A 27,885-nucleotide genomic window follows, 5' to 3' on the forward strand; every position below is an offset into this window, starting at 1 on the left:
AAGTAGGCCTCTAAAATAGTAAGCAACTGCAAGAAATAATTGAAATTATTTTTAGATGATCAAGTACATACACTCACCAAAACTGAGTACTCTCTCTGCAGAGGTAGCTCATGGAAATAAATGGACTGTAACATCCTTATTATTACTTGATAGGCAAGGCAGGAAATTTTTTATCTTTACAAAGTCCTCTTTTTTTCCTTAAAAAACCAGTTACCACCAATAGGCCTAAGCCCACGTTATTTGCTGCAACATGTAATCATTGTCAACACATTCAGCTCAAAGAAAAGTCAATTGTTGAATGCTGTTGTTCTTCACTCTGTAGCTATGCAATATCATTGTCTTCTGTCCCTAGGCTGCAGATGGATTCCTATGTTCATGGATTTGATGATACATATTTTAATTTAGTATCTTGAAGAAATGGAAACTGAATGCTGCCCCAGGCTCTGTATTTCACATGAATCAAATCGTCCAACAACAGAACTTCAACATATTTTCTAGCACTTTCTAGTGGTTCTAGCAGGAAAGTTTCATATTTTTTTAGTTTGATTCTTCTTTCAGACAGTATGTTATGCAGCTAGAGAATAATGTTAATTTATAGCCTTCATTTAATCAGTGTCTAGTCATTAAAATAATGCGGATTATTTGTCACAGGTACTTTAATCTTGTATTGTTAGAGAAGCCTTAGTTTTTATCACAGTCACAGGGATGGTATTGGTGAAACTGGTACTGTTAATTGTACTTGTACTTGTTTTCTGGCATCTGATGTTTTGGTGTCTTTTTCCTGCAGGGACAAAAAGGAGAACCTGGAGTAGTGCCACCTGTAAGTCAATATTTTCTTCATCCATCAGCACACCCTAGAAGTGTGCATATTAGTGCTTTAAAGCAGAATTGCAGTAATGTAGTAAATACAACAGAACTGTACAGCCTAGGAATGAAAGGAATGAAATTAAGTATGCTGTTTCACGTATGTAACATTAGAAATTCCTGTTAGTTGCATTTCGGGTAAAGTTCTTCTGCCATAATCTTTATTTTTATGGTTAGGTTTTTGTGGGAGTGTAATGGTAAATTAGTATCTAGAAAGTGGTGAAATAAAATTTCATTATCTATTAATTCCTTTCTAGTGTGAAGGCAAACAGATTCAAATAATCAATAAATTAAGCCTAAACCATTGTAATTCACTTATTTATTTAATCTTTTTTAGAGTAGCAGTGATACTTCTAGGATTTCGCTCACATTGCTAATAAAAAGACTCCAAACTGGAAAAAGATAACCAGGGGAAATTTTATTTACTTTTCTTCTTCCCTTTCCCTAAAAAGCCTTTTAAATTGCTTGGTACTTTAATGTCCTACCTTGCTATTTGGTTTTCAATAACTGATTTTCTGTAGGGCAGTCATGACAAATGCAGCCATGATGTGTGGTAACTTTAATTTGTATTCCCTGCTCAAGGTTTCAGGGATACGAGGCCGTCCCGGACCAGCCGTGAGTACTTTTCGATCTTCTGCTTCTCTGATGAGGCATCTGCCACCTTCTGCCATTTCCGGTTTGTGTTGTGAGGGTGATGTGAAGGAGAACTCTTGCACGCCTCAGTGGGTATTGTCTGCAGAGCCACTGGCTTTGAGGAGGCAAGAAGGTTATGGGATGTTTTTACCAGTGTCAGGTCAGCCCATGGCAAGTGAATGGATGTGTGCTTGTAGCACATGAACGTCTGAGGCCCTTCGTGCCAGGTGGGTGCTGGGGAATGCCTCTCCAGCAGGGACCAAGCAGGAGCAGGAGGAGTTGCAGGATGCTTTATGCTGTGGCTGAGCAGAGAGCAGTCCTGGACTAGCTGGGAGGGTGTCTCAAACCTGTACATCTCCACATGAAGAGCCTCCAGCATTCAGAAAATCTTTGCTGAATTAACCTGTGGAGCATGTGAGAGGTGAAACCATTTTGATCTCTGCATCATGGTTCTGCTCCGTTCAGGCAATGTACAGTTGAGAAGAAATACTGAATACTTGGTGATTATAGCTGGTTTCTTCATGATGATGTAGAAAAACCCCCACAAATTAATTTTCAAATAAGCATTGGATTTCATATTTGCAGAGCTTTATTAATCATTATGTAGTTTAAGAGACTTAATATTTCTGGTCTTTCTTTTAGGGACCTCCAGGCTCACAAGGTCCACGAGGAGAACGAGGACCAAAGGGAAGACCTGTAAGTTATTAAATATCTCAGAAATAAATTACCTGAACCAACCTCAAAAGATTAGATGGCTTTAAACTGTCTCTCTGTCTCCTAGAGTTACCAAAACTCCCCGTATTTTCCAGGAATCAGGTAACAAACAGGAAAACATTACTATTTCATCATTCCCAGAGTAGATTGAAACCTGAATATTTTGAGAAATGGACAGAGGTTTAGCAGTAATTCCATTAAAAGCTATACTTTCTCAACAAACATTCTCAGACAGAACTGGAACATCATGCTCCCTTGATTAGAAGTCTATGCCTGTTTGCTGGTGACTGCTGTGCAGCAGAAGCAGTGTGAGCTGTGTGGCTCAGAGCTCTTCAGAAAAGACAAAGCTCAGAAGTTAGCAGGAGTTAATATGTGACTACATTTGTTGGTATGCTGGTGAATAATGTAACCAGGATTGCTCACTGGAAATAAAGACTTCATAAGGGAATTTCGGTGTCTGCATGTGGAGAACCACAGAAAGGCCAAAAAGGAGTGCTGAAAATACCCAAAATGACATGTTCCTTTTGAAAAAGCTAGGTCAAAGAGCAGAAGCTGCTAAAAGCAGATTTTAGAGTCGAATCATTGTAATTTCAATGTGGATATTTTCCTATCCCTCAGGAAAGAGCAAGCCAATACTGAGGTTAGGCATAGGCCTAAACCAGACTCCCTTGCCCTGTTTCCAGTGTGTGCCTGTTGTGTGTGGATGGTAATGGTGTTTTTAAAGCAGTGGAGTAAGTGTGTAGCCTCTTTGAGTTGGTTGCCAATCCACTGCTGCTCTTCAGATCTCCGTAAGAGATTTGTCTGAAGAATGAGTATCAAAATGCTTAATAGAGCTCTGGGAGTAATTGTGCAATCTTGAGGTGCATAGAGGGATCTTGACTGTGTTTTCTGAATCAGACTGTGTCTGAAGTGCTTTCCCAATATGCAGTATTGTCAATGAGACACTAAATAAATTCTGATTGCCTGCCATGCATCTTTTGTGTCTCTACAGAGTGGTGGCTACAAGCATCTAAAATCCCAAAAGGTTGTAAATGCATTTGAGTCCTTTTGACACAGGTTATTATTCTGCTTTCAAGGAATAACAAAGGATTGAGAATCAGTCAGCTCCTTTGCAAATGTTCCATTAGAGGTTCTGGTGAGCTGTGTGTATGTGAGTGTAGGTCTGAGACCAAGAGCACTGCTCTCAGAGTCACAGTGACTGCTAGTGCAGGGATTTTATTTTTACTTGTGGAAAAGAAATGTTAGCTCACACCTGCAGTTTATATTATGAAAACCCCTCATGGAGCAGGTAGCCTGGTACAGACTGCCTTTATAAAATTAATCCGGGTAAGTACATTACTGACTGGGGTTGTTACTAATGCACTAAGCACGTTTCCAAACTATTTATTTCTTCAGATTATTTTTTGTTGTTCTTTAAAGTCAGGCTCCTCCTGACTAGTGAGCAGAAGGACTCTGCCGTGGGTCTCTGCCTTCTACAAAAGCAGGACCCTTGGGTATAAAATGAATTCAGGAATATTAGCATATTTTTTTACATCAGATTTTTTGCTAGTGTAACAGTGAGAGACAGCTAGGGAATAGTGTGGCTGCATTTGCAAAATGCATCTAGGGAGGGGGAGTTTTGGAGCATGATGATATTTTAGTTGTTTACAAATGATCTTTTGAAGACAGAAAATAAACTTGGACATCCTCAGAACCATTCATATGTTTTTTCTTTCAGTGTGGATTTACACTTGATTTTACTTGCAGTAGCAGTTTCAGTAGATAGAAATTTAGGAGTGTTCTACCATGAGCTGCATTTATTGCAAGCAAAACCTTTGTTTCCTGACCAGCAGCAGCGATAGGCCAGAATGAGACAATTGTGTGTTTAAATGGTGCCACCTCGTGGCATTTGTGAGAATGTTTTTCCTTTTTCCTCTTCGTTTTTTTTTTTTTTTTTTTTTTTTGTTAAACTTCGCTGACCTTGAACTGGTGAAAGAAAAGGGCTCTTTTCTATACATATAAACATGTAAATACTGTAAAATTCATAAAATTAAAATCAATATTTCATTAAAAACCCACCAAACTGGTTATATACCACTAGTTACTTGCTACCTACAAATACAGACGTGCATTTTGGTGACTTTTTGGTTTTCAGGTATGTGGTTGCATTTTTGCTCTTGAAGCAGTTTGAGTTTTGGTGACTAAAAAGCAGGTCCTTTTCTAAAAAATAAATTTAAAAAGGCACTTTTTCTCTATTAGATTTTGTTAAGGTGTCTTGTTTGGGTATTAAAAATCAGCAATCCTACAAAAACTTGCTAAATTCTTTATAGGCAACTGTGGTTTTGTGGGGTTTTTTTTGTCTAATGCTTAGCTTTGTTTTCTTTTTGTTTTGAGAACAAACAAATAAGGTGTCTCCATTCTTTTCCTCCTTGGGACAGTAAGCACTTTTAGGTTTGGCAGTGTATACTTGTGTTTATAATTGATATATTAAAGAATGAAGTTTTGTGCTAAAACCTTCTGTTTCCATCCAACATGCACAGACCTTCTCATTTGTTCAGAATGCCATCTCTTCACAGCTCCTTTTGTGAACCATATGAGTTCAAACCATACCAGTTAAGATACAAATTCCACTGAAATGTGTTGCAGACACAGTCCTCAGCTCATGGAAATAAAAGCAATCAGTCTGATTATTAATTGTGTCTGAAAAGATGACTCAGTGAGCCAGGCTTCTAAAATTTTCTGTTTAAGGATTCTTAAAACAGAAGAGCTATTACATAGTCTAAACTTCTCTTTGCTTTGGTCAAGCATTTTATTCTAATGAAAAAAGGAGTAGTAACAAGCACTTTAAAGTCTGTATTTCTGACTGAAGCATGTCTTTATTGGCCCCATTACTACTCATTTTGTTCCACTAATGTTTTATTACCTGCCTCCATATTTAATTTTAGTTCTTACATGAGTAAAGATGTGTGCAATTTAGGAATTTAAAGTGGGGATGAAAATGAGAGCCATAGGATGGGCTCCTAACCTATTCTGTAAATACTAGCTAGAGGTGACTTCAACACCAGATAACTTACCCTGCGTTTCTGGTATTATAACTGTGTTGAGAATTCAACAATGGTATGAACTGGCTAAACCATTCATGATGTCAAGTAGGCTGTAAAAATCCAGCATTACTCTGGAGTTTCCTAAGCTTCTGTGTGTCTTTACATTTATCTGAGCTGTGCACATTTTAGAAGTAAATTAACTTTATTCCTTATGGTGTGCAAAACCAAATAGTTTTTCAGGAATAGGATACTCTAGTATGGAATGATAGGAAGCCTGAGTTTTCTAAAAGAGCTTCTGATAGAAATTACTGCAGTTTACTTATGTGTTGGATTAATGATTAATGTCAGTGCTTCTGATCTGAAGGTGGGAACAGATCTTTAGGGATGTTGTTTGTTTGAAGATCTTTCTGTAGAAATACAGATTTATCCAAAGAGGCAGGTGTTCATCAGTTATAATGATTTCAATTAATACCTTTGCACACTGTTGACATTCCTGATTTTCTTTGTAGGGTCCTCGTGGTCCTCAAGGGATTGATGGGGAACCTGGTGTCCCTGGCCAGCCTGGTGACCCTGGTCCTCCAGGGCATCCCACTCACCCGGGACCAGATGGAATAAGCAGGGTAAGTTTTACATTTGCTGTAGCTGAAAGTGAAGCAAGTGTTGGGCTAGATCCACACGATATAAATGGTATCTTGCCTTTGGTTCCGTGACCGTGGAACCCTGTGCCCATGCTTCCTCTCTCCCAGTCACGAGGGGCAGCAGCTAGTGGCACTGCAAATCCTGCCAAAAGCTGGGGCAAGCTGAATGTGAGAAACCTTGGAAAGGATGCAGCTTTCACAGCAGCTTTTAGCATCTAGAAAAGCCAAACTACCCTAATCTAGAACCACCACGAGGGTTCTGTCACTTCCACCAGCCAAGGGATCTGAGAAATAGCACAGAGGAAATGAGCGCACCAAATTAGGAATATAGAAAAGAGAAAATGAAGAATTATAAATAGCTAATGAGAGAAACTAAAATGTGGTTGATTATACTTCTTGCTGGAATTATTCAGACCAACACTGAGAAGATTAAGAAAGAAATTGTTTGTGAAAGCAATGCTAACCAGCCATAGATACAGACAAGGTATTCGGCAAGATTTCTTTTCCTCCTCCCTCTTCTATTGGACACTAATTATGGTTGATAATTAAGTACATATTTGAATTTATTAAGTGTATTCAGTTACACATTTATTGCTGTTTTGACACCTGTTTTGACTTCTCATTTCATTGTTCCTGATGTGTTACTGGAAACAATAGAGTTACAGTGACAAAAATCTGCAATATTTGTGTTAGGCCAATGGCTTGCAACTTTGGGCAGCATTTCATGACTTAACCACATTTCCAAATAGTCCTGAATCCAGCAGACTCAGACCAAGTAAATATCTTCAGCAGACAGGAATCTCTTAGAATCACAGAAGCACCATAATGGGTGTTAGGCCATTATCCTACTTAAAATTCCACGGAAAATATGGAAGAAAGGTGTGGCTGGAAATCGAAGACGTTTTTGTTTGTATTCCTGTCTCTGACATCAGGCAATCTCTGGCCTTTAGAAAATGTGTTTGGGGACCAATCTAATGAGGAGCTAACTGTAAATGTTGGGAGATTTGAATCCACGTTTGAGCAGTTGCTCCTTCTCAGCCCCTGTAAACTCTGGCCTGCTGTGAATGAGGATCTGGCTCTGAATGAAGCAAAATAAAACTGTTGATTTCAGCTATGTACTTGCAGAACAAGGAGGGCACTGTAGTTTCTCCCTTCTCTAACTCTTTGGTCTCTGTGAATTGCTAGGAAAAGCAGTGCCTTTCTGCTTTGCTGGATAAGGGCAAGATACTTAAAAATTCTAATCTGCAATCATAAAATTGGCTACATTTCTGTTTATCTTAAGATATTTCTGAACTCGAAGCATGGTAAGTGAAAAAAAAAGGAAGGAATATGGTAGTTTTGGTTTAGATTTGAAGGTCATAAAAAAATGTAATTATTTTAATGGGAGGCTTTCTTCTTTTTAGGTTATTTTACTACTTGTTTAATATTAAAGTGGAAATAGAATAATAAGCATATCATGTATTCATGGTGTCTTTGAAGCTTTAAACACCTCAAATTTACAGGAAGGATAATTTTGTTTTGGTGATTAAAACAAGAATTTAGTTGTTAGTACTGCAAAAACAAGGTAAATAATGAAGATGTGATTACATGGATTTTTGCCTTATAAAGCATCACAATGACTTACAGCTAAAATCACCCATCTTATTTTTCCAGCCCTTTTCAGCTCAGATGGCAGGACTGGATGAGAAATCTGGACTTGGTAGTCAGATGGGCCTGATGCCTGGTGCAGTGGTAAGACCACATTAGCCCTGTACAGTAAGAGAGGCTGGAAGTGGAGTGCATGGACAAAAACCTGAAAGCTTGCTATGCCTCTAGAACCTGGATAGAACCTCTAGAACCTCGAGTAGAGTTTTGCACAGTACCTGGGGAAAAAAGTGAAAAAACCCCCGTTTTTCTGTAAAATGGCAGCTGCTTCTCCCAGCTCTAGCCTCCCACCTCTATCCTTCTCTCCTTCTGAAATATAGCAGCTACTAACAGCAAGGCACAGGAGAAAAAAACAGCTCCTTTTGAGTTGCTGCAGAGTGACTGAAAATTGTCAGGTATAACACAAAGCAGAATAAACAAATATGTAACATCTTTTCACATGGTGACATCAAATCAGAGATTTTTTTTGTAGAAATTTAAAAACTTATTTCCAAAACCAACTCTTAAATCTATGCTTTGTTATTTGAAGACAGACTTCCTGTTTCTCCAGTGGGTCCAGTTTTCTCACTGGCATTCCTCACTATATTAGATATGCCTCACCTCATTAGATATGCTCTTTACTTTGAGTGCACTGGGGACTTTCAATGGTAACATTGAAATTTTCTACTGTCTGTGAAAGCTGTTTCACCACCCTAAGTTTTTTCTTCTGGGACTCTTGGGGTTGTTTCTTAATAATACCTCTCTTCACGTTTGATATCTTGAAAATACTGTTACCCTCTTTACTGATATTTTTTAACATCCATTCTGAAGGAAACCATCTTTTAGTGATTTTACTGCCCATGAGTTTGCCCACCTGAATCGTACCCAAGTCCCCACTGGTAGCCTTCAAAATCAGTTCCAATGCCATACAAAAGGTTCTAAAAATAATTTGATATTTTGCCTTAGGACTAACCTTTGCAATGAGTTCTTCAAAGAACTTTTCGCTGAATGTCTCTCTTCAGTGAATTTGCTTTCTGAACATAACAATGATTTGTTCCACATGTCTGTCCTACTTTGTTGCTTACATTGTTTTGCTTAATCCTTTCACTCAGTTTGTCTCAAGGTATTGCATGTCTTGTACTGCCTCCTCTCTTGTCATTCTCAAATATGGTTAATTTTAATGTTAATATATCTATGGCCTTGCACAAAATCTGCTAAAGTCAGCTGGCACTCACTTGTGGTTTTTGGATCGATTCACCATGTTACGTGACATCCTTTTTTTCTTCTCTTGTAAACTGCGTAACTGACAGCTGAAACATTGTTTTGTTTCTAATGTTCATTAGCTTTTTTTTTAAATGGCCCATTGCTAACTCTTCTACATTTGCTTTGTAAAAATTATTAAAAATTAATGAATTTTAAAAGACATAAATCTTGAATTTCTGTCAAAATGAATGGTTGTCTGTTACAGCTATTTTTGTATTCCTAGAACCAAGATAATGACTTTCAAACAAGAGAATGTTTATTTCATGTTACAAGTTACAATTAGATTTGAGATTTTTCCGAAAAGTCCCATATGACACTTTCTAAGGGACAATCTGAGTTTTGTGTAACAAACCACAATGATTTGGAAAGCTCTTTTGGTGGTTCATATGATATACTTAAACACATCCTTTCATTACTGCTTTTCAGCTCATGACTGAGAAGAACAAGATGAATTTATTTTGTCAGTGATTCCATTATGGGATTCATCTGAGTAATGAGATTCCCTTCAAGTGAAGACTATTCCCCCCAACTCTTATTTTGTTACTACATTTTTTTTGTGGAGCTAGACAGACAGTTTGGTTATTCTGATTCCAGAGACTGTGAGGTTGCAGAAAGCAGCCAAGTCCATATTTTCAGCTGCTAATGAAATTATGCTCCTGTGGCTTTTGGACTTTGAAGATTTCATTCAACATGCATTTGTATTTCATAATGCCAGTTTTGAGTAAAAGCCTTTCTGAGGTTTTACTGTAGAAATGCTCATGGTCACTATCAGGCCATTTTGCTCTTTCTAGTGTGAATGTTACTTGAGAAAGGTTGTTTTCCAGTGTGTAACAAGTTGTGTGTTCAACAGGGTCCAGTTGGTCCACGAGGTCCTCAGGGTCTCCAAGGAAAACAAGTAAGTGCTTCACCTCAGGGGATTTAATTGGCCAGAGCTGAAGGCAAAGCTCGTAGTGATTGGGGTTTGTACGTCTCTGGGGCAGTGTCCCTCCTCAGTGACTTGTGGCTGAATGCACCTTCATCCAAAAGGGGAATTTAAACAAGGGCTCTGCTCCACATGGACTCTATACACAAGAATTGGCTCCAAAAGAACAGTTTATTAGATCTTTAACAGGGTTTTAACCCAACACATTTTTTAATGAGTGAGCAGCAAAAAAATGGAGACTGTTCTGGTTTTGTTATTGGCATGGTGTTAAGTTTCCAGTGGCACTTGTGTATGGCACAGGATTTATCGACAGCTTGAGGGGTTTTAGTATCCAACTTTCACTCATATGGAAATGTGAACTGGTTCTGAATTAGAATCCAGACTCTCACATGGGCTGTGATTTTCCTGGTCATGGATTTTAATTTATATCCTTATAATTGCTTTTGGAATTTGTAACTGTATTAATCTTTGGTTAATTTTAGGGTGGTGCTGGCCCCACAGGCCCACCTGGTGAACCTGGGGATCCAGGACCAATGGTAAGACCAATAAACGCAAATATTTCTACAATAGAATTGCAAATATGCTATACTTTTTTATTTTAGAACAGAATTTTTGTCATGTTGCTTCAGCTGAAACTATTAAGTAACTTCAGTGAAGAGTTGTGGTGTTCAAAGCTTGTTGTCCTGGATCTGTGAATTTGAATTGTTTTGAATGTGAATAGCAAGAATTATATTATGAACAGTCATTGTTTTCCAGCACAGGCCTGAGGATGATTAGGCACTGGTAAAACCATACCTGATAGTGTACGCTTACACAAAGGGTGATAAGACTATTTTTTTTTGAGGCAACAAAATGATTCAAAAGTAAAAGCAAGAACCAGAGATTTGAAGCAACAGCAACTGTGATTTTTAATGTTCTGGTTTTTTTTCCTGAAGAATTTATCCTATAATTTCTTATAACATAATGCAGATTTTTTAGGGTCAGGATGGTTAAAAGAGCACCGCAAAATTAAGCAAGTGTGCTTGGGCGTAAAATCTTCCTTTTTCTACATCTTTTTTTTGTAAAACCAGACTTTGAAATGGAGCAAATAGATATTTTAGTGATGGCTAAACTGACTTCTCAACAAATATATTTATTTTGTAGGGGCCAGTTGGCTCTCGTGGACCAGAGGGCCCTCCAGGCAAACCTGGTGAAGATGTAAGTTTGTTATTCTTTGTATCTTGTTTTATTTTTAATAAAACAAACATTGGCATCTGTGAGACAGTGACTAACTAGCAGATGTGCCTGTTCTAACTCCTATTGTCTGCTTACTTTGCTTTGTAATTGTACTCCTCATTAAATCCACTGTCACAACTGTGAATCTTGGCAACCATTTTCCAACCCCTCCTTTCTTTTCCTTACATGTCATCATCATACCTAAAGTCTAAGCACCAACTATGCTATTTCTTGCTTCAGTAAGTTCTTAACTGAGATATCTTTCTTGAAATCAAACATAATAATAAATCACAGTTACAGGGGGTCAGCTGGAGGCATCTCATGTCTTTTGGGATCGCATGTTGGGGTAGAAGAGCTGTAGTGGCAGCATACATGTGTGTCTGGACAAGATTTTAATATTTAATTTCTTTAAAAAATTGATAATTGATATTCTTAACAGATTTTTTTTTCTCTATCCATGTATGCACACATATATATGTAAAATGTATGTTTTATACATGTTACATGAGTGTATATGTACTGCACGACCTTACTGGTCGATGTATATTATTTGTTTGCAAATCACATTAAATCCATCTGAACTGTAATTTATAACTTGGAAATTAATTAGAAAACTGCAGATGACATTTTAGTATGGAAATTAATTGTGTAATAGCTACTTTCCCATTAAACTGTACAAAAAGTTTTAAGAGTCCTTGGCAACAGTTAACTCTCAGCACAGGGAAGTCAAATCTTGACACTGTTCTAAGAACTTCTTCCATTTCCATTGTTTGGGTGTCTTTAATTGCATTTATGAAACACTTTGCCTTTTCTTTGACCTGCAATTATTTTTCTGAAGCCTTTCATTTTCCTACTACCCAGCGTCCTGGGTGTATTTGAACTGATTGATGCATGTAAAGGACTGTTTGGCTGTGACTCTGAAGGGCTTTGACTAATCTTCAAAATATACTTGTTTGGTTCAGACTGACCGTATTGTTTTTCCTATTGCATTACAGAGAAAATAGTCACTGTCCTAGAATGAAATGATACACATTTTAAAACTTTTGAATGGAAGGAGAGTAAAAAGCTACAACGCAAGTAGTTTTAGATTGCTGTGGGAAATAACAGCAATTTGATGCTCTGTGGGAAGATGACAGTAGGTTGCCTCATTAATTTCCATCAGGGAAACCAGGTGACAGCACCATCTCCTCATGGCTGGGATGCATTGTAGGCTCAGCCTTCAGCTTTCCCAGTCCTCAGTTAAAAACCCTTCATAAGTTAATGTGTCTAATGCACATTTGCTAGGCATGTGTGCAGTTGGTTTATGTTACTGACACTGTTTACAGCAAAGAGAGGATGCGTAATACTGATGTGAATGTCCTCATTTGTTTGAATGGAAGAATGATACAAAAAGTCCATTTTCATATTTCCTGTTTTAACATGTTCCTTTTTTTCCCCTCCTTCCTTAGGGTGAACCTGGCAGGCCAGGACAATCCGGTGAGCCTGGATTTCCAGGATCTCCAGTAAGAGCGTGATTATTTACATTTTAGCAAAATAATCATATGTCGTCATATGATACTGGTTTCTTATCGCTTCATCCTCATGTGACTCATCTGTTTTGCTTTTAATTATGAGTGCAAAGTTCTGCCATTCAGTATCTGCAGTCCTTGTCTTAGCTTGCTCTTTGGCTCCAGATTGGTGTTTGCTTTGTTGCTGAGAGGATAACTTGTTATCTGAGATCTTTGTTCTAAATTCATATGACCAATATTCTGACACAAGGCACTTATCTCCCTTCCATTAGCCTTTCCAGAGAAACTTGGTAGGAAGCTAAGTGAAAGAGAGCTTTGGTTTAATTGCTAAATGTGTTTTAGTAGCAGTGGCTTATCATGTTTCTGGACTGGCATATTCTGAAAGAACAGGTACAGTGTGCAGTTCTGAGTTTCTGTTTTATTTTAAATGATTGTTCTGAGTTTTGATCTCAGCTTAATTAATGTTTCTCCATATTAACCCTCAAAACTTGACCTGCTGCTCCTCTTATTTCATTGCTTCTGTTGAAAGTTGAAGTTTGATCACACAGCAATGTAAATGATAAAGCTTTTAATGTCAGTGAAGATGTTAATAATGCTGAGACTAACTTCAAGGCTGTATAATCTGTGACCTGTTCAAATGTTGTGCCTCACTATGATGAAGGTGAAGGAGTGTTAGCAATATTAGTATTACTGCTGCTGCCCTTGTCCCTGTTAGCACCATTATTGCTCGGTTTATCTGCAGAATCAGGATTGGATTTGTTTTTTTCTTTTTCCTACCTAGGGCCCTCGAGGCTTTCCTGGTGCTCCTGGTCTCCCAGGTCTCAAGGGTCACCGGGTAAGAGACAAGGTTTTCCCTCTGTGTATAGATGATATTTCCTGGCAGCTTCAGAATGAAGTTTTTTCTTTGTATCTGTGCAGAATTGCCTACACTAGAGACGAGGCAGCTGTAGCAGAATTACTGACATTTGAGAGAAAGAGGGCCTTGCAGAAAATCAGCACTATTCCCCTTTAAGCTGACCTCTGTATTACATGCTCCAGTGCTTTCTTCATTCTATTTTCAAATGTTCTGGGAATCTGGAAGGAGTTTGCATGAGCCCTGCCAAGCTTCAGGAGGCGCAAACCTGACAGTTCTCTCACTTTGTTGGCAAGTCTTGTATTAGGGTGGGGAACTTGAGAGGTGGATATGTTTGCAACATGGAGTGATTACAAATTACCAACTTTTCTGGCCAGAATTTTACTTCAGGGAGGAATAAATACGTTTCCTATGGCTCAGAGCCTCCTCCTTGTTGTTTTAGGATTTTTTAAAAAAACTTTCTTGTTTTAAAAAGGAAACCAAATCCAAGGAAATGTACCTTGTACAAATGGTTTCCATTTAGGAAATGTTTAAAAACTTTATTCCATCTGTTTTTTTCTTCTTTATCTTTTTTTTCTTTTCTTACTCTTACCACCTCAGATCCATTTTTAATCCTTTAGTATCAAGTTACTTTAACCATAATAGTAGGAATGTTCTCTGTATGTACATCTATAAATACAATTTCTTCATATTTTTATAACTTACAGGGATTGAAAGGACTTGACGGTCCAAAAGGTGAAATTGGAGCAGCTGGAGCAAAGGTATTTTCATGGCCCAAACAACTAAATGGTTAAGCATGTTTTCTGTCATACCAAAATCATGAAAGGCAGGAGATCTTTCAAACACAGCTTTGCACCCTCCCTGACCTTTGTATGGGGAGGGAGTTCAGTAGTGCCAGTCCCAACTTCAGCTGGGGCTGCTTTAGGCCTGTAAGGGATCACTGGCTGAGCTGAGTGCTCCATTTGTGACACATATGTGATACTGAAGACAGCAGAGTCTGTTAACAAAGGGCCCTTGCACTTCTTGCAATTCCCTACTTGAACAGTTCGTGGTTCTGTTGGCTCTTTGTGACCAAGTTGAACATTTTTTAATATAATCAAATAAAGCAATGCATAACTAAAACCTGATTCTCCTCTTTCAAATTATGAGAGATTGGCATAAAAGAAATAGGCATTGGAGAGGAGAGAGGGGATATATTCTATGAAACTGACTATTTTATTAGTGTATTCTCTTAGAATTTTTGATCCCCACTGGCACTGCACCACTCTTACAACTTTAGATCAAAGCAGTGGTAATACAGGATAGCCAGCTGGAGTCAATCCTTTCAAGATAGGTTAAAAGATGTCTTAAAAGAGCATACTTTTTTCAAGCTTTTTCGCTTTCGTCAGTACTGATACTGAAACATTTTTGGCCTAACATAGGTGATAATTGAATGTGGGACAGAACTATTCCTTTAGATTAAAAAGATAGTAAATGAAGTGAATCTTCCAAAATCTGAATTTAAATGTGAGATCAGTAGTTAAGGAGAGTTTATGTAAGAAAGCATTTCTTTCCCAAGATTGCCTACCACTTTCGGTGGAGGCAGCAACAACAGCAGTCTTGGCAGAGAACGCATAAACACTGAGAACACATTGACATTGCATTTCCATCAGCATGGGGAACAGTGTCCTTGCCATGTGTGATGCACACAGGTACCTGTGCAGATCTGCCCCCACGGTCCAACGTAAGCATGGACGACAGGGATGAGATGTGACTCTATTTTCCTTTCACCTTTTTCTCTAATTGTGTCATTTTGCTTCCTTTTCTAGGGAGAGTCCGGACCAACGGGAGCCATGGGTCCAACAGGTCCTCTAGTGAGTGTCACATGCACTGGGTGTTGCAGAAGTGATTGTAAATATTATTGCCAGTGGGAATTTCAGGGGTTTGGTACCTGTATTTGAGCTCATGGAGCTGAACTTTCTCTTCATGAAGGCTTAATTTTCTATTACTCTGACAGTGAATTTGGTCCACTGTAAGCTGTTACTGCCCTGCATTCACAGACATAGGTAATAATGATAAGTCAGAAGGCTCAACAGAGACTTGGCTGCAGGTGTGGTGCTTGTTTCCCAACTCATGTAAGTGTAGGGTGATAGTTTTTGCTTTTTTACAAGTTGATGCCTCATATAGAGTGATTTCAACATAAGAAAAACTGGCTTAGGTTGCTCTGAGATAGAACTGGAGTAATTTAGATCAGGAGTAAACTAGGTAAGAAAACCATGGACAGAGGGTTTTGGAGGTTATGGTGAGGATAAGTATGCATGACCTGGAAGTGAAATGGAGAAACTTTTGCTTAGAGTAATCTTCATTCAGATGTGGTTTTGGACGACTGAATATGTGTGAGTAGTGTTACATGACAAAAATTGACTCTTGGCAGTGCTTTTGGAAGTAAAGCCTCTTTCTGATATCAGATAAGGGCATCTTTCTGTGAAGCATTATGTTGTGTGTAGAATGTAATACCCCTGAAGTGGAATCTAATTTGTGAATGAGATTTAGTGAAGGAAGTTGCATTATTGTCACTGGTGAGAAAATACAGAATTAATTCTAGTGTGTTTAAAACTGGAAATACTGTTGGAATGCAAAAAGAGAAATTACAGTTTATTAAGTTTCCACTTGTGAGGCTGTAAGGATTTAGATGAGCTGCTACTTCTTTTCTGCTATAGGACAAGATAAGCTACACCTGCAGGAGTGAAAAAAACCAACCCTTTTTATTGTTCTGACATGAAGACCTCCTAAATGAAGCACTTTTTTTTCTTTCTTCAAGGGACCTAGGGGAATGCCAGGAGAAAGAGGACGAATTGGACCACAGGGTGCCCCTGTAAGTAGCATCTTCCTTCTCTCTTGTAATTCTTCTCCTGTTTTACTTAAATTTAAATCCCTGAGCCTAAAAGTGTTTGTTAATGTGACTTGCTACTCACTTGTGTGGTGAGTTCTGCTGTAGCTTAAGAAAGTTAGGTCTTAGCAGTTTTGTGAGGTGAGATCTTTGCTATAAATTTTAGAAGTTAAAAACAGTTTTAAAATGAGAATGGTTACTATATGGTAATTTCTTATAGCAGAGCTGCCCATGAGTCCAAATACCCTCACAGCACAATTTTCTGGGCTATAAAAATGTCTTCTGTGTTTCTGTGGAATTTCTTGAGAGAGGTTCTTTTCAGAAAAAATTATTTAACTGGAAATAATATGTTGCAATTTTGTCTGGAAAAAGGTTTAAAATGAATGTTTAGATGCAGCCTTTCCATTCAGATTTCAATTTAGATGAAATCTAAAAATTTAAATCCAGATAATAAGGCTATCTTCTTAAAAAAATTTTGACTTTCAGCAAAAAGAGAGATTATCCTTGACATGAGATCATATTTGAGTTAGAACTTTCATCCTGCTGCTTTTATGTCCAGTGTCAAGTATTGTTTTTCTGGCATTTCTCCCTATGACTTTCCTATGCTCCACTTGTGTCATGTGCCCTATACAATGACACTCTCAGAATATCGTCCTTTCTGAAAATAGAGAAATCCATTAACTCAAATGGGAGCATAATTTCTTCCAGACGTTTTCCATGACAGTGTTTGGAGGAATTTGCAATCCAGCATTTCTTCAATCACTTTAGTATATGTGGCTTTATCACAAATGCTGACGACACATAATTAAAAAAGTAGGTCGAGGTCTTACAAATAGTCTGTGTTTTCTGTTTTCATGTCTAGGGTGGACGTGGCCAGCATGGTATGCCTGGGAAGCCAGGCCCAATGGTAAGGGATTGGTTCTCAACCACCTACGTTTTCACTTCATATTTCCACTTGCCTTTCGACACTACCCAAAAAAACCAAAAAGAAACATTGGCAGTTGGTGGTATCAGTTAAGTGCATCTGGAATTAATTATCTGAGAATGATTCCTAGTTCTACTGAGTTTTAATGCTGTCCTCTGCAAAATTGTCCTCTGTAGTTTACTTCATCTAAAGGTTTTAATTTTCAGAGGAGTAGGCCATAGCATTTCCCAGGGAGGTGATGCTCTGCTGCTCTTATGGAGTCCATATGGTAGGGAGGAAAGTGCCTGCACTGCAATCTAAAGCAGTTCACAATTGCCTGTTATCTTCCTTCACATGCAAAGTTGGCAAATGAGGCTGTACCCATTGTCAGCAAGAAGAAAGGCGCTCACTGATAGCACAACTTGCTCCCTGCAATTGTGCCATTAGCAAATGTGTAAAAGAGCCGTTTAATTAGGGACAGTCACTTTTTGAACTGAAGAACCAGAAGCCTGTGTCTGAATGTCTGCCAAGCTGAGAAAGCCTGGCCTGCATGGCTGTTCAAGTTCTCCCACCACGGCAACAGGGCTGCAGAGGAAGACGTGGCTGTTTACACTCAGAGTGTCAGCGTAGCAAAAGATGTTGGTTTTGATCTTACAGTCCAATCTCACACTGCATTTGCAAAATACACTTGTGTATTTTGCAATACACGTGAGTCAGGGATTATTCCCATGCATACAGTTAATTTGTGTTGCTTTTGCATGTGAAAACTAGTGATGATTTTGTACTATTTGTGCAACGCCAGCTTCCACTTTAAAAATGTGGTATTTATGTTTGCTTTTTTTTTAAAAGCACCATTTGTAGGATATGGTGGACAGCTCCTATCTGTTGATGTAGTCAGCCTTTACCGTTTTGCAATGTTCAGCTTAGAAAAAACCAACAAACTGAACACAAACCCAACAACCAAACGCCCCAAAAGCAGTGCACCAAAACCCCCCCCTCAAAACCCTAAACCACACCTGTCTGCAATTAGAATTTCCTTCTGTGCATACTCTTGAAGAGACTTTCTCAGACTAAGTTCTGAGAAAAATTCATTTACCTGTTTCATCTTAATGAACATACTGTTTTATTAAAAACTTCATTAAAAAACAATTAACTGTAATAGAAGCTCAAAAAATAAGTGTGAATACCTAAAAGCTACAAAACTCAATTATTTAGTTTATCATGAAGGAAAGGTAAGTTGTTATAAGAAACTTTAAAACAAAGAAACGATTTTAAAAAAAAGTTCAAAAAAGCTGGGTTGCAAGCTAAGAGGTTTTACATGAAGCTTGTAATTTTTCTTTGGCATAGATTGTGAACTCAGCTTCACTGGACATGATAAGTGGTTGGCTAATATTTTTGGAAAATCCTACATAGTGTCACAAGGGAGACACTCGTCCTTAATGCACATGTTTCTCATTGGAGAAAGTGTTAATAAAATGTGTTGTTTGGGTCAGTGCAGTGGTGCACCAAAATCCTGGAACTCTTCCTGCAGAAAGAGAGAGATTTGGCAGACATTATTTGTGATCCAATAAACTGGGACATAGGTTTTCAAAAATATACTTAGTGAGCTGTTACATCAGTTCTGTAGAAATCCAGTGCAAGGTCACAGCAGAAGTGTTGTTAAGCAAAATAATCAGATTGTTCTGATTAAGTTTGTCAGGAGAGCTTTATTACATAGAACATTTTTCTCAGTATGAATCATATTTTACAAAAAGAAAATCAGAAAAAGATAAAGAGGAATTATCTGGGAACAGTGTTGCAGTGAGTATTAATAACCACTGTGTGCCGCTATCCAGAGACTTTGGAATACAGTAGAAAGTTCTGTGAATGTCTTGTTCAACCCAAGAGGCATTATGGAAATGGAAGCATCTCTGCCTCTATAGCCCTGAAACATTGATACAAAATCTGTGTTTTACAGCTTGCAAATGAATTTGCTGTGAATTTAGGAATCTTAATTCCCATAATTGTTAACTGTGAATTGTGTATGTTGCAATTTGGGCATTAATAGCTGAATCAAGAGGTGTAGCTTTGCTGAAATCAGCAAACACATTTTTAAAGAACTGCACCACAATTCCATAAAATGTATATGTATCTCTTAAAAACCTGATATTTATAGTTATTTTGGTTTTGTTATAAACAAATGTTTTATGACCAAAAAATACATGTAATCCTAGACCCACATTTACCTGGTGATGAGATGATAATCTGTGTGATCTAAACTGATGAATTACAGCTTTATGTGTCTGTCTTTTATAGGGCCCACTTGGCATAACTGGTTCTCCAGGTTTTCCTGGTGTTCCTGGTGTAAAGGTAAAAAATAAAATGAAAGTATCTTTTTAAAATGTCTAACAGCACACAAGTAAAAACGTGGACTAGACTACACAAAGCTCAGACTGACGTGTGTACACATCCCCAGGAGCTGCTGTGAAATCAGTCTTAAGACCTTCAGGCAGAAGATAAATGAAAAAAAAAAAAAAGCCAAATGAAGCAATTGCAATTCACCACTGTTAAGATACTTTCCTTTCCCTTTTTCTCATGTCAAGGGGTAATTATAAGATAACTGTCATGCTGTGCCTCAGGAATCTTGTCCAGTATATTCAAAGAATTGCAAGATACATATTTAGAAGTGAGTTTGTGGGGGCAAGTCTAAGACAATATGGAGGCAGGACCTTCCAGTGCTGAAACTGCTAGTTTTGGCCAAGAACACTTTTTGAGTTGATCTGGACTGGTAAAGGAAATGCCTGAACCCCAGCAGAGATGTGCTGCAGTTCATCACAACAGAGCACATCACAATTACTACATTTTGTGGCTTGGAGTGATTGGGCTGTGAAATGAAAAACTTTCATTGGCTGCAGCACTGTCTCTATGGCACTTCCCTCTCTTGCTTTTCAAAAAAGTGTTCAGGTTTTTTTTCTTCTTCTTAGCCTTGAGACAAGATAGAAAATATACCTCATACAGCTTCCTTCACCCAGCTGCTCCTCTTTGTTCCTTTACACTCCTAAAGCCTGATAAGAAAATGTTATACAAGAAGAAACTCTCAATTGGTCGGGTAGCCAAGTTCAGCAGATGTTTTGTGTTGTTGTGAAGCTGGCAACGTTCATGAAACTGTTTGGAAACAAGTCTTAATAACAGTATCAACTTTATAATAGAATAGCAGGTTGAAAGGGGACCTCTAAGATCATCTGCTCCAACCTTTCTTGGAAAAAGTACACTCTAGACAAGATGAGTATACAGTTAAATGACAGCTCTTGTAGTGCATGTCATAAAATGTTTTAGTATGGCTTAGCATGATATTACCTAAGTAAATGTTTGAAAAAGCTGTCACATGGTGAATCGATTACAGCTTTTGAAAAGGAGAAGCTACCTTCAAGTTTGATCATCAGATGATGTAAAATTGGAATAGTTGCTTTGAACTCATGAAAGCTCAGCAGATTATACAATGAAGATGTGGATTTGAAGTATGAAGATGTGATATTAACAGCCACCAGTTCCAAAAGGCATATTTCCTCATAAAATTAAAATTTGAAGAAGATGCTGGGAAGAATTTTTTGTCATCCAGTCTAATCTTACAGGGATTTGATATTTAATAGAGTGCTGTAACAGTGAGTTCATCTGTACTGTGCAAAATAAACCCCAAATCAACCAATTCCAGATGTGTTATCACATCTAAGTCTTGAGTCTTGCTGTTATGAAGGTAAAAAAAAACTTGTAAAATTACAGATAGTAATTACACATAGTGGGATTTTAAAAAGACAGGTCTGTTCGTGATCTGATTTGGACTCCTGGATAGTGCTGCTTTTCTGCAGAGTTTCCTTGTCTTGTATACATTGAGAAAAAACCCCATCTATACTTTTAATGTTGGCATTCACCTAGAAGTAACAGAAGCAAAATTAGGTAAGCAAAATCGTATTTTCAGGGTAATAAACTATGTCAAACATGAATTGGTTTTCTGTTATAGCTCAGTATTCCTCCTGAGATACTTTATAGTGCTGCTTTTTAGAGCAAAGTAATCTCCAGTTGTTTTCTCATGTGGAATCTTAGGGTGAAGCAGGCCCAACAGGACCTCGTGGCCCTGAAGGTCCTCAAGGACAAAGAGGTGAAACAGGTCCTCAGGGACCAGCTGGATCACAGGGTCTTCCTGTAAGTACATTGAATTGAGTTCCTCAGTGCTCAGCTTGTGCATGTTCACCTGCTTCGGGGGGTTTTTACTGCCCCACCCTGACAATGAGTTTTATTCAAATTACCTTTTTTCCCAAGGAAAAAAGGTCTCATTCCTTTGTTTTGTGCTAATTGTACTGATAATAACTATTTGTTATTTTATTACAAGTTGGAAAACTGGCAGTTACACAGCTTGATACAGTCTCAATCCTCAAAGTACTTTAAAACTTAAGCTTAAACATAAGATCTTCAATATTAAAAATCACGCTAACTTGCCTGCTTTATTGCCCTTTTTAGCATTTGCATATGTTGCTGCATTTATTTAGCAGCCTTTATTTTCTAGTCTTGTAACGTGGATAAAATAACTATCTTCTGCTTTTGTAATTGATGCCCTTGTCATTAAAATGATTTTTAATGATTGGTACCGTATCTTCAGGGTGCTGAAGGGACAGATGGTTCCCCTGGTGCAAAGGGCCCTACTGTAAGTAATCATATATCCTGTTGAAGAAATTGCATGATTTATTTTTTTTTATTTCCTTATTTTGCTTGTGTTTCCTTACTGTGCTTGCTGTTTGTATTTGTAGGGATCTCCAGGCACTGGGGGCCCCCCTGGTTCATCAGGCCCCCCTGGTTCCCCAGGACCACAGGGCAGTACTGGACCCCCTGGGATTCGAGGCCAGCCGGTAATGGGGTCCTTGTCTCTTTGGGAATTGTAATGTCTGGCACGTGTCACTCTGTGGAACTAAAGCAGTGATTAGCAGTGGGCTTCCTTGGAATATGGCAGTAGCATGCCAGGGAGAATGCTTACACTCAGATCCTGTGAATCTTCTGTGTGTCCAAAATACCATTACTTCTTTGAGAAAGAAATGTGTCTTTATAAATCTGGGAAAAGAGATGTATTTTTAAGTTTTTGTCTTGATAACATAATAATAAACAAGCTTAATAAGGGTAAAGACAAACCATTATAAGCACTCTATTATATTGCCTACAGTTAGTGACTAAACTAGGAAATGCTTCTCTGTTTCATGGCATAATACAAAATGATGAAGTGGTTTATGCAGATTTTAACTTTACGGGTGCTATTCGTGTGTTTGTTTTCAGGGTGACCCTGGTGTCCCAGGTTTCAAGGGAGAAGCAGGACCCAAAGGTGAACCTGTAAGTCTCCATATGCTTTTTAAGATGAAGAGGAAACACAGAGGCTTATAACCATGTAACTTTTGGCAGAAAACTGGCTCTGCAGACTCTGAGTTGGTTTGTCAACCAATCTTTAGCTTTTCTTTCTCACCAGTTAAATGATCATGTAATAACTGACAAAAATATAGAAGTAATAGTTTCTTTACCCTGTCTTCTCCTTTGAAAATTTCTATTAGAACCTCACTGAATTTTGACTCCTTTGCAGCTTGACCAAATACAAATTATTGTGGGTGATCATAAGAAGCAGTGTACAGCCCAACTGCAGAGTTACAGTTTATTAGCTTATAAACATTGTAAAAGAGAAAAGCAGATGCTGAAAAGCTGTTACTTTTTAACTGATCCAAAACTTTACTATTTTTTTCTCCTTTATTTGGAAAAATGTTTATAGTGTTCAAAAGACAGTCTGTTTCATTATGCCTGAGAAATGGTGAGCTTAACAACTTTTTTTTAAATAACATTTTATTCTCACTAGGGCCCACAAGGTCCCCAGGGTCCCATTGGCCCCATAGGTGAAGAAGGGAAAAGAGGTCCTCGAGGTGATCCAGGGTCAGTAGGTCCACCAGGTCCTGTTGGAGAGAGGGTAAGCAACCTAGAGGAATAATATGTTTTAAGAGATGCACTGCTAAGGTGAAAAACCTTTTGACCTACCCATGGATATTCTTACAGCTTCATTGTGGATGTAGTCAAACTTTATTTTCCTAGCAGTAGTTAATACTGTGTGTTATTTTTTTTACACTGGATACTTTTATGTGGAGATCCAGTGCAAAGGATAATATGGTAGGAGAAAGGGTGGAGATAGGACAAGCTTATCTGCAGACTTTTTCCTACACCTGTACAGCTGTTCATCTTTGCTTTCAATGAGGCTGTTCATGGAGAAGGAGCTGTCCAGCATGCATGAATGAGACATCGATATTTTTACCACTCTAAGTCATAAACCTCCCCCAAGTTTAAGTACTGAAGTAAGAAAACTGTAAGGAAATGAACTGAACCCTCGAACCATAAATCTGGTCTTTTATTTGTAATAAGTTATGTAAAAAATAAGATAATCATCTCATTTCTACTCCTTTTCCTAGGGTGCTCCTGGTAACCGTGGTTTTCCAGGTTCTGATGGCTTGCCTGGACCAAAGGTAAATTAAATTAAATTAAAGCGTCCATCTTTTATTGTGTAGTTCGTTAAATTTTCATATATCCAGACATATAAAAAGCAAGAGTTCCGTTAAAAATGTCTGCTTCTGGGCAAATAGGCAGATCCAATTTACAAATGCCAAAAGGGGGCTGAGTGTTTAGAGGCAAAAATTTTTTGGGAAAAGTCACTTTCAGTTCCCATGATGTTCAGCTTTGCTTGCTTGTCCCTGGCTTAATGCTCCCTCATTTTGAAATGTGCATGGATAAGGGATTGACCTGTTCTACTCCTATATTGCTTTATGTATTGTTCTGTAGGAGGTGGCTCTGAAAAATTGCCTATTCATTGTGTGTGGTGTGATTTTCTAGACTTGCCCCTTAAAAACAGATGGGTTTATCTGGCTTTCCTAACTGCTCTAACACTTCCAGGGAAGTGACTCACATAGGCATTTGTCTAGTACTTCTGTAAATTCCTAACATGGTAAAAATACAGGGATTCTAAAATGCTTCTATGAACTTGCTTTAAGGAAGAGACAACTTTTAAGTAATCATTTTGGGGAGAAAAGATAACAATTAGAAAACCAGTAATAAAAAAAATATTAATGATTTGTAACTTTGTTTGCAAAAATAGGTCCTTAATAGAAGATACTGGTTTTATTTAACCTTCTCCTGCTGTCACTGTTCTAGCTGTTAACTTGTAGCTCACTGGCATCTTTCTAGGGAGCCCAAGGAGAGCGTGGTCCAGCAGGATCTTCTGGACCTAAAGGAGGTCAGGGAGATCCTGGACGCCCTGGAGAGCCTGGCCTTCCAGGTGCACGGGTAAGGGACTAAGAGCAGTACACTATAAACTGCGGTACCTTTCATTTAGAAGCTGTTATACAAGGGCAGACTGGTTTCAGTGGGGCTAAAGGCCAAAAGACCAGTCTTTATTTCCTGCTGATGTTGGGAAGCACAGGTTTTGTCTCAGAAAAAGGAGAAATAGCCCTGATTGAGAACAGCTAAAGCAAATGAAGGAAGTGTGTTTGTAAAGCACAGTTGCCACGGAAAACGTGGGTTGAAGGCCAATCTTCATTAAGTTGGTGATTGATAACGTACAAGGTTGAGTGGTGTATATCACCTGGAGATTTTTTTCAGGAAAATTATTGGAGGAAAATTCAAAATACCAGAAAAGGGGTTAAAGGGAGAAGTAAAATATGATATAGATCATTGGGGAATGTTGGCAGAAATAAGGATGAGCCTGTGAGAAGCTGAAGAGGTGTAAAAGCAAGAAAAGAGAGAATAGGGAAGAAGGAAGATCAAAGACAGTGAGGGATGAAGCTGTAAAGTGAAAATAAGGATGAAGACCTTTGATATAGAGAGGTTTGTGCTATGGTAGTAACTGAGCATTTCTTTGGGATTTATTTCTATTTCTTAATTGTTACAGAATTATAGAACTAACCCTAACACCATACTATTCCTGCTTTTAGGGTTTGACAGGGAATCCAGGTGTTCAAGGCCCTGAAGGAAAACTTGGCCCCTTGGTAAGTGACAAAAATTAGTTTTTTTCAGTTAATGTCATAGTAATTCAAAGGTCCTACTAAAATTGCTTTTATTAAGATGAGTTTCCTTGATTTATTAAGGCTCATCTTCTCTTTTGATAGTTCCCTTACATACTTTCCTAACTTCAAAATTAATACCAGTAATGTTTGTTTAGTTTTGTCTGTGTAGCAGTGTCTTTTGTTTAGCAGCTGCAGCATCATGGTTAAATGTTTGAACTAAATATTTTTCTAGTTGTCACTTTCAGGACACAATAAAGTATTTGTATTTGTACATGATTCAATTCTAATAATTGCATAGCATTTGGTTAAATCCAGCAGTATGGCTATTGCTATGTCTGCTCTGAAGACATTTTGACTGATAAGTGAAGCACTAAGCCACATTAATGTTATTTTCTTTATATGAACAGGCATTTTCTAGGGGTTAATAAGTTCATATTAATAAATATATTTAGAATTTAATGTGGAAAATCCTGTATCTCTGCAGGGTGCTCCTGGTGAAGATGGACGTCCAGGTCCTGCAGGTTCCATAGGAATCAGAGGTCAGCCAGGCAGCATGGGCCTTCCTGGGCCAAAGGGTAGTAGTGTGAGTATGGCAATCCCTGTTTAACCATTTTCTTGTATTTTAATGGATGAAAAACATATCCAAACCTGATGATTTTTATTTCTGCAATTTAGGGTGATCCTGGAAAACCTGGAGAAGCAGGCAATGCAGGTGTCCCAGGGCAGAGAGTGAGTGTGGCTGTTATTTGCAGTGATTACAGAAAATAGTGCTTTTCTGTTATGTGTGTTCACCATACAAGATTTCTTCCCCTGTCATTTCAATGTAGGGAGCCCCTGGTAAAGATGGTGAAGTTGGCCCTTCTGGTCCTGTTGGCCCACCAGTAAGTCAGCTGCTACCTCTCTGCCTGCCTGCCTGGCACTCCATATACTCACTACTCTTTTGGCTTCTATTGTTATCAACCTTCATGCCAGTTGTTGATTCAAAGCAAAAAATTCCAAGAACATTTAAAGAAAAAATTGTCCTGGAAAAATTGCTAGCTTTGTATTAAAATATATATATTAGTAGTTAAGTTCCTTTTACTAACCATCACAAAAAATAGCGCAAGGAGTAAAATATCCTCGTGGTTCGTTTTCCGGGCTTTCTTGGTTTTAATGGAACTGAGTGTTTTTCTGTTACCAGAGAACCTTTACGGGAAGGATTTTAAAGAAATAATACACATCTTACTACATCTTCTAGATAGGCCATCTTGTCTTGGGATAAGTAAAAATGTACAATAAACAAATACCTAATGGAAAATATGCATATTCAGAGAAAAGAAAAATGGTGGAGCCTGCCTATATTCCTCTACTGTTTACTTACTACTTCCTTTTGTGTAGGGTCTGGCAGGAGAAAGAGGAGAACAAGGCCCTCCAGGTCCTACAGGGTTTCAGGTATGTGCATTCATTTTTTTTTTTTTTTCTTTTAATTAAAAAAATAAACAGCCATGTCTTTATCAATTTAAATTGGAGAAATTCAGCCAAGTGATGTGTAACGTAACACAACCTCCGAACTAAGGCAAGGATGTTCAGTATAGTTAATGATACATAATTTTCATATCAGCTGTGCACTAAACCGAACTGGCAAAGGCTTAAATACCAGCTCTGTATCCCTCAAGAAAACCTTTGATGTTATTAAGTTTTGATTTGAAGATTTTCCAAAAAAGTTCCAAATACAGAGCAAAATAATTGTCTTGATAATGAAGTGTTAGTGAAATCATTATCTGTTTATAGAGAACTTTACTTTTAGGGCTGATGTGTCCTGCAAATGTTAAGGGGAAACACTTTGACTTCAATATTTAGAGAGGGGGAAACACTTTGGTGCAATATTCATATAATTGTTCCTTGGGGACCTCTGAGGGTGTGCTCTTGTACTGAGTGTACTGCTACATTCATAATCTTGGTGTCCTAGTTAAATCTAGTTTTACATAACTTTCTATCATGTTAGTGACTATTTTATTTACTTGTTACAGGGCTTGCCTGGGCCACCAGGTCCTCCAGGTGAGGGAGGAAAGCCAGGTGATCAGGTAATATACGTGTAACATAACATTAAAAAGAATACACTTTATAAAGTAGTTTTACATTTTCTTCTCTTTCTAATTGAATTTCCCACTCTTTTTCAAAATACACACTGATGTAGTCTGCAAGCTGTCCAAGAACTGCTTTGGCATAAAATAATTACAATAATCTGTGTTCTTGGACTGAGATGGATTATCACCTCTTGCCATTAACAGATAGTATTTAGAACTGGCCATTTACATTCACAGTGCTTTGGAAATAAAAACATTTGTCTCTAATTTCCATAACTATAAAGTTATGAAAAAGTATTTTATTCTAATGGTGAGTTCTGTTCTGCGTAGGGTGTGCCTGGAGATCCTGGAGCTGTTGGTCCATTGGGCCCCAGGGTAAGTGTTTTCTTTCAGAGTTTAAATATTCATAACAGTTCTCTGAGCTTGGAAGTTGACATGTAATATGGACTTTAACAGCTAAAGTCAGTATTTGACCTTTTTCCCCACCAACAAAATGTTTGTAAATATGGATATGTTTTAAGATAGTTTCTGTAAAATCTACCACCTTTAATTATTTTGTAGCTCCTGAAATGGTGTCGAGTACTAGCTGCTGTATTATTGGTTTATGCTGTGAAATGAGTTTTTAGTTTGCTTAGCAACATATGTCCCCCTCCTCTAACAGTAAAAGCCTAAAACTAGTTTTTATTTGATCAGTTCTCCTAGAATTTGTTCACAGGCTCTACTACACTTACATGTATTT

General features: G+C 38.0%; 1 protein-coding gene across 3 annotated transcripts in view; it reads left to right on the forward strand.

The window, feature by feature from the left end:
* The window catches only part of COL5A2 (collagen type V alpha 2 chain), a 171,160-nt gene that overhangs the window by 123,809 nt on the left and 19,466 nt on the right, over positions 1-27,885 (forward strand). For all 3 annotated transcript variants that reach the window (XM_010406502.4, XM_010406500.4, XM_010406501.4), the window contains 29 exons: positions 788-820; positions 1,447-1,479; positions 2,140-2,193; positions 5,744-5,854; positions 7,526-7,603; positions 9,609-9,653; positions 10,163-10,216; positions 10,824-10,877; positions 12,344-12,397; positions 13,185-13,238; positions 13,964-14,017; positions 15,065-15,109; positions 16,057-16,110; positions 16,988-17,032; positions 19,325-19,378; positions 21,110-21,208; positions 21,663-21,707; positions 21,811-21,909; positions 22,328-22,381; positions 22,893-23,000; positions 23,494-23,547; positions 24,263-24,361; positions 25,009-25,062; positions 25,565-25,663; positions 25,756-25,809; positions 25,908-25,961; positions 26,458-26,511; positions 27,090-27,143; positions 27,477-27,521. In XM_010406502.4, coding sequence (XP_010404804.1) covers positions 788-820; positions 1,447-1,479; positions 2,140-2,193; positions 5,744-5,854; positions 7,526-7,603; positions 9,609-9,653; positions 10,163-10,216; positions 10,824-10,877; positions 12,344-12,397; positions 13,185-13,238; positions 13,964-14,017; positions 15,065-15,109; positions 16,057-16,110; positions 16,988-17,032; positions 19,325-19,378; positions 21,110-21,208; positions 21,663-21,707; positions 21,811-21,909; positions 22,328-22,381; positions 22,893-23,000; positions 23,494-23,547; positions 24,263-24,361; positions 25,009-25,062; positions 25,565-25,663; positions 25,756-25,809; positions 25,908-25,961; positions 26,458-26,511; positions 27,090-27,143; positions 27,477-27,521 — 1,794 coding nt within the window. The remainder of the gene's footprint in view (positions 1-787; positions 821-1,446; positions 1,480-2,139; positions 2,194-5,743; positions 5,855-7,525; positions 7,604-9,608; positions 9,654-10,162; positions 10,217-10,823; positions 10,878-12,343; positions 12,398-13,184; positions 13,239-13,963; positions 14,018-15,064; positions 15,110-16,056; positions 16,111-16,987; positions 17,033-19,324; positions 19,379-21,109; positions 21,209-21,662; positions 21,708-21,810; positions 21,910-22,327; positions 22,382-22,892; positions 23,001-23,493; positions 23,548-24,262; positions 24,362-25,008; positions 25,063-25,564; positions 25,664-25,755; positions 25,810-25,907; positions 25,962-26,457; positions 26,512-27,089; positions 27,144-27,476; positions 27,522-27,885) is intronic.

Source organism: Corvus cornix, chromosome 7, assembly GCF_000738735.6.
Source record: "Corvus cornix cornix isolate S_Up_H32 chromosome 7, ASM73873v5, whole genome shotgun sequence".
NCBI lineage: Eukaryota > Metazoa > Chordata > Aves > Passeriformes > Corvidae > Corvus > Corvus cornix.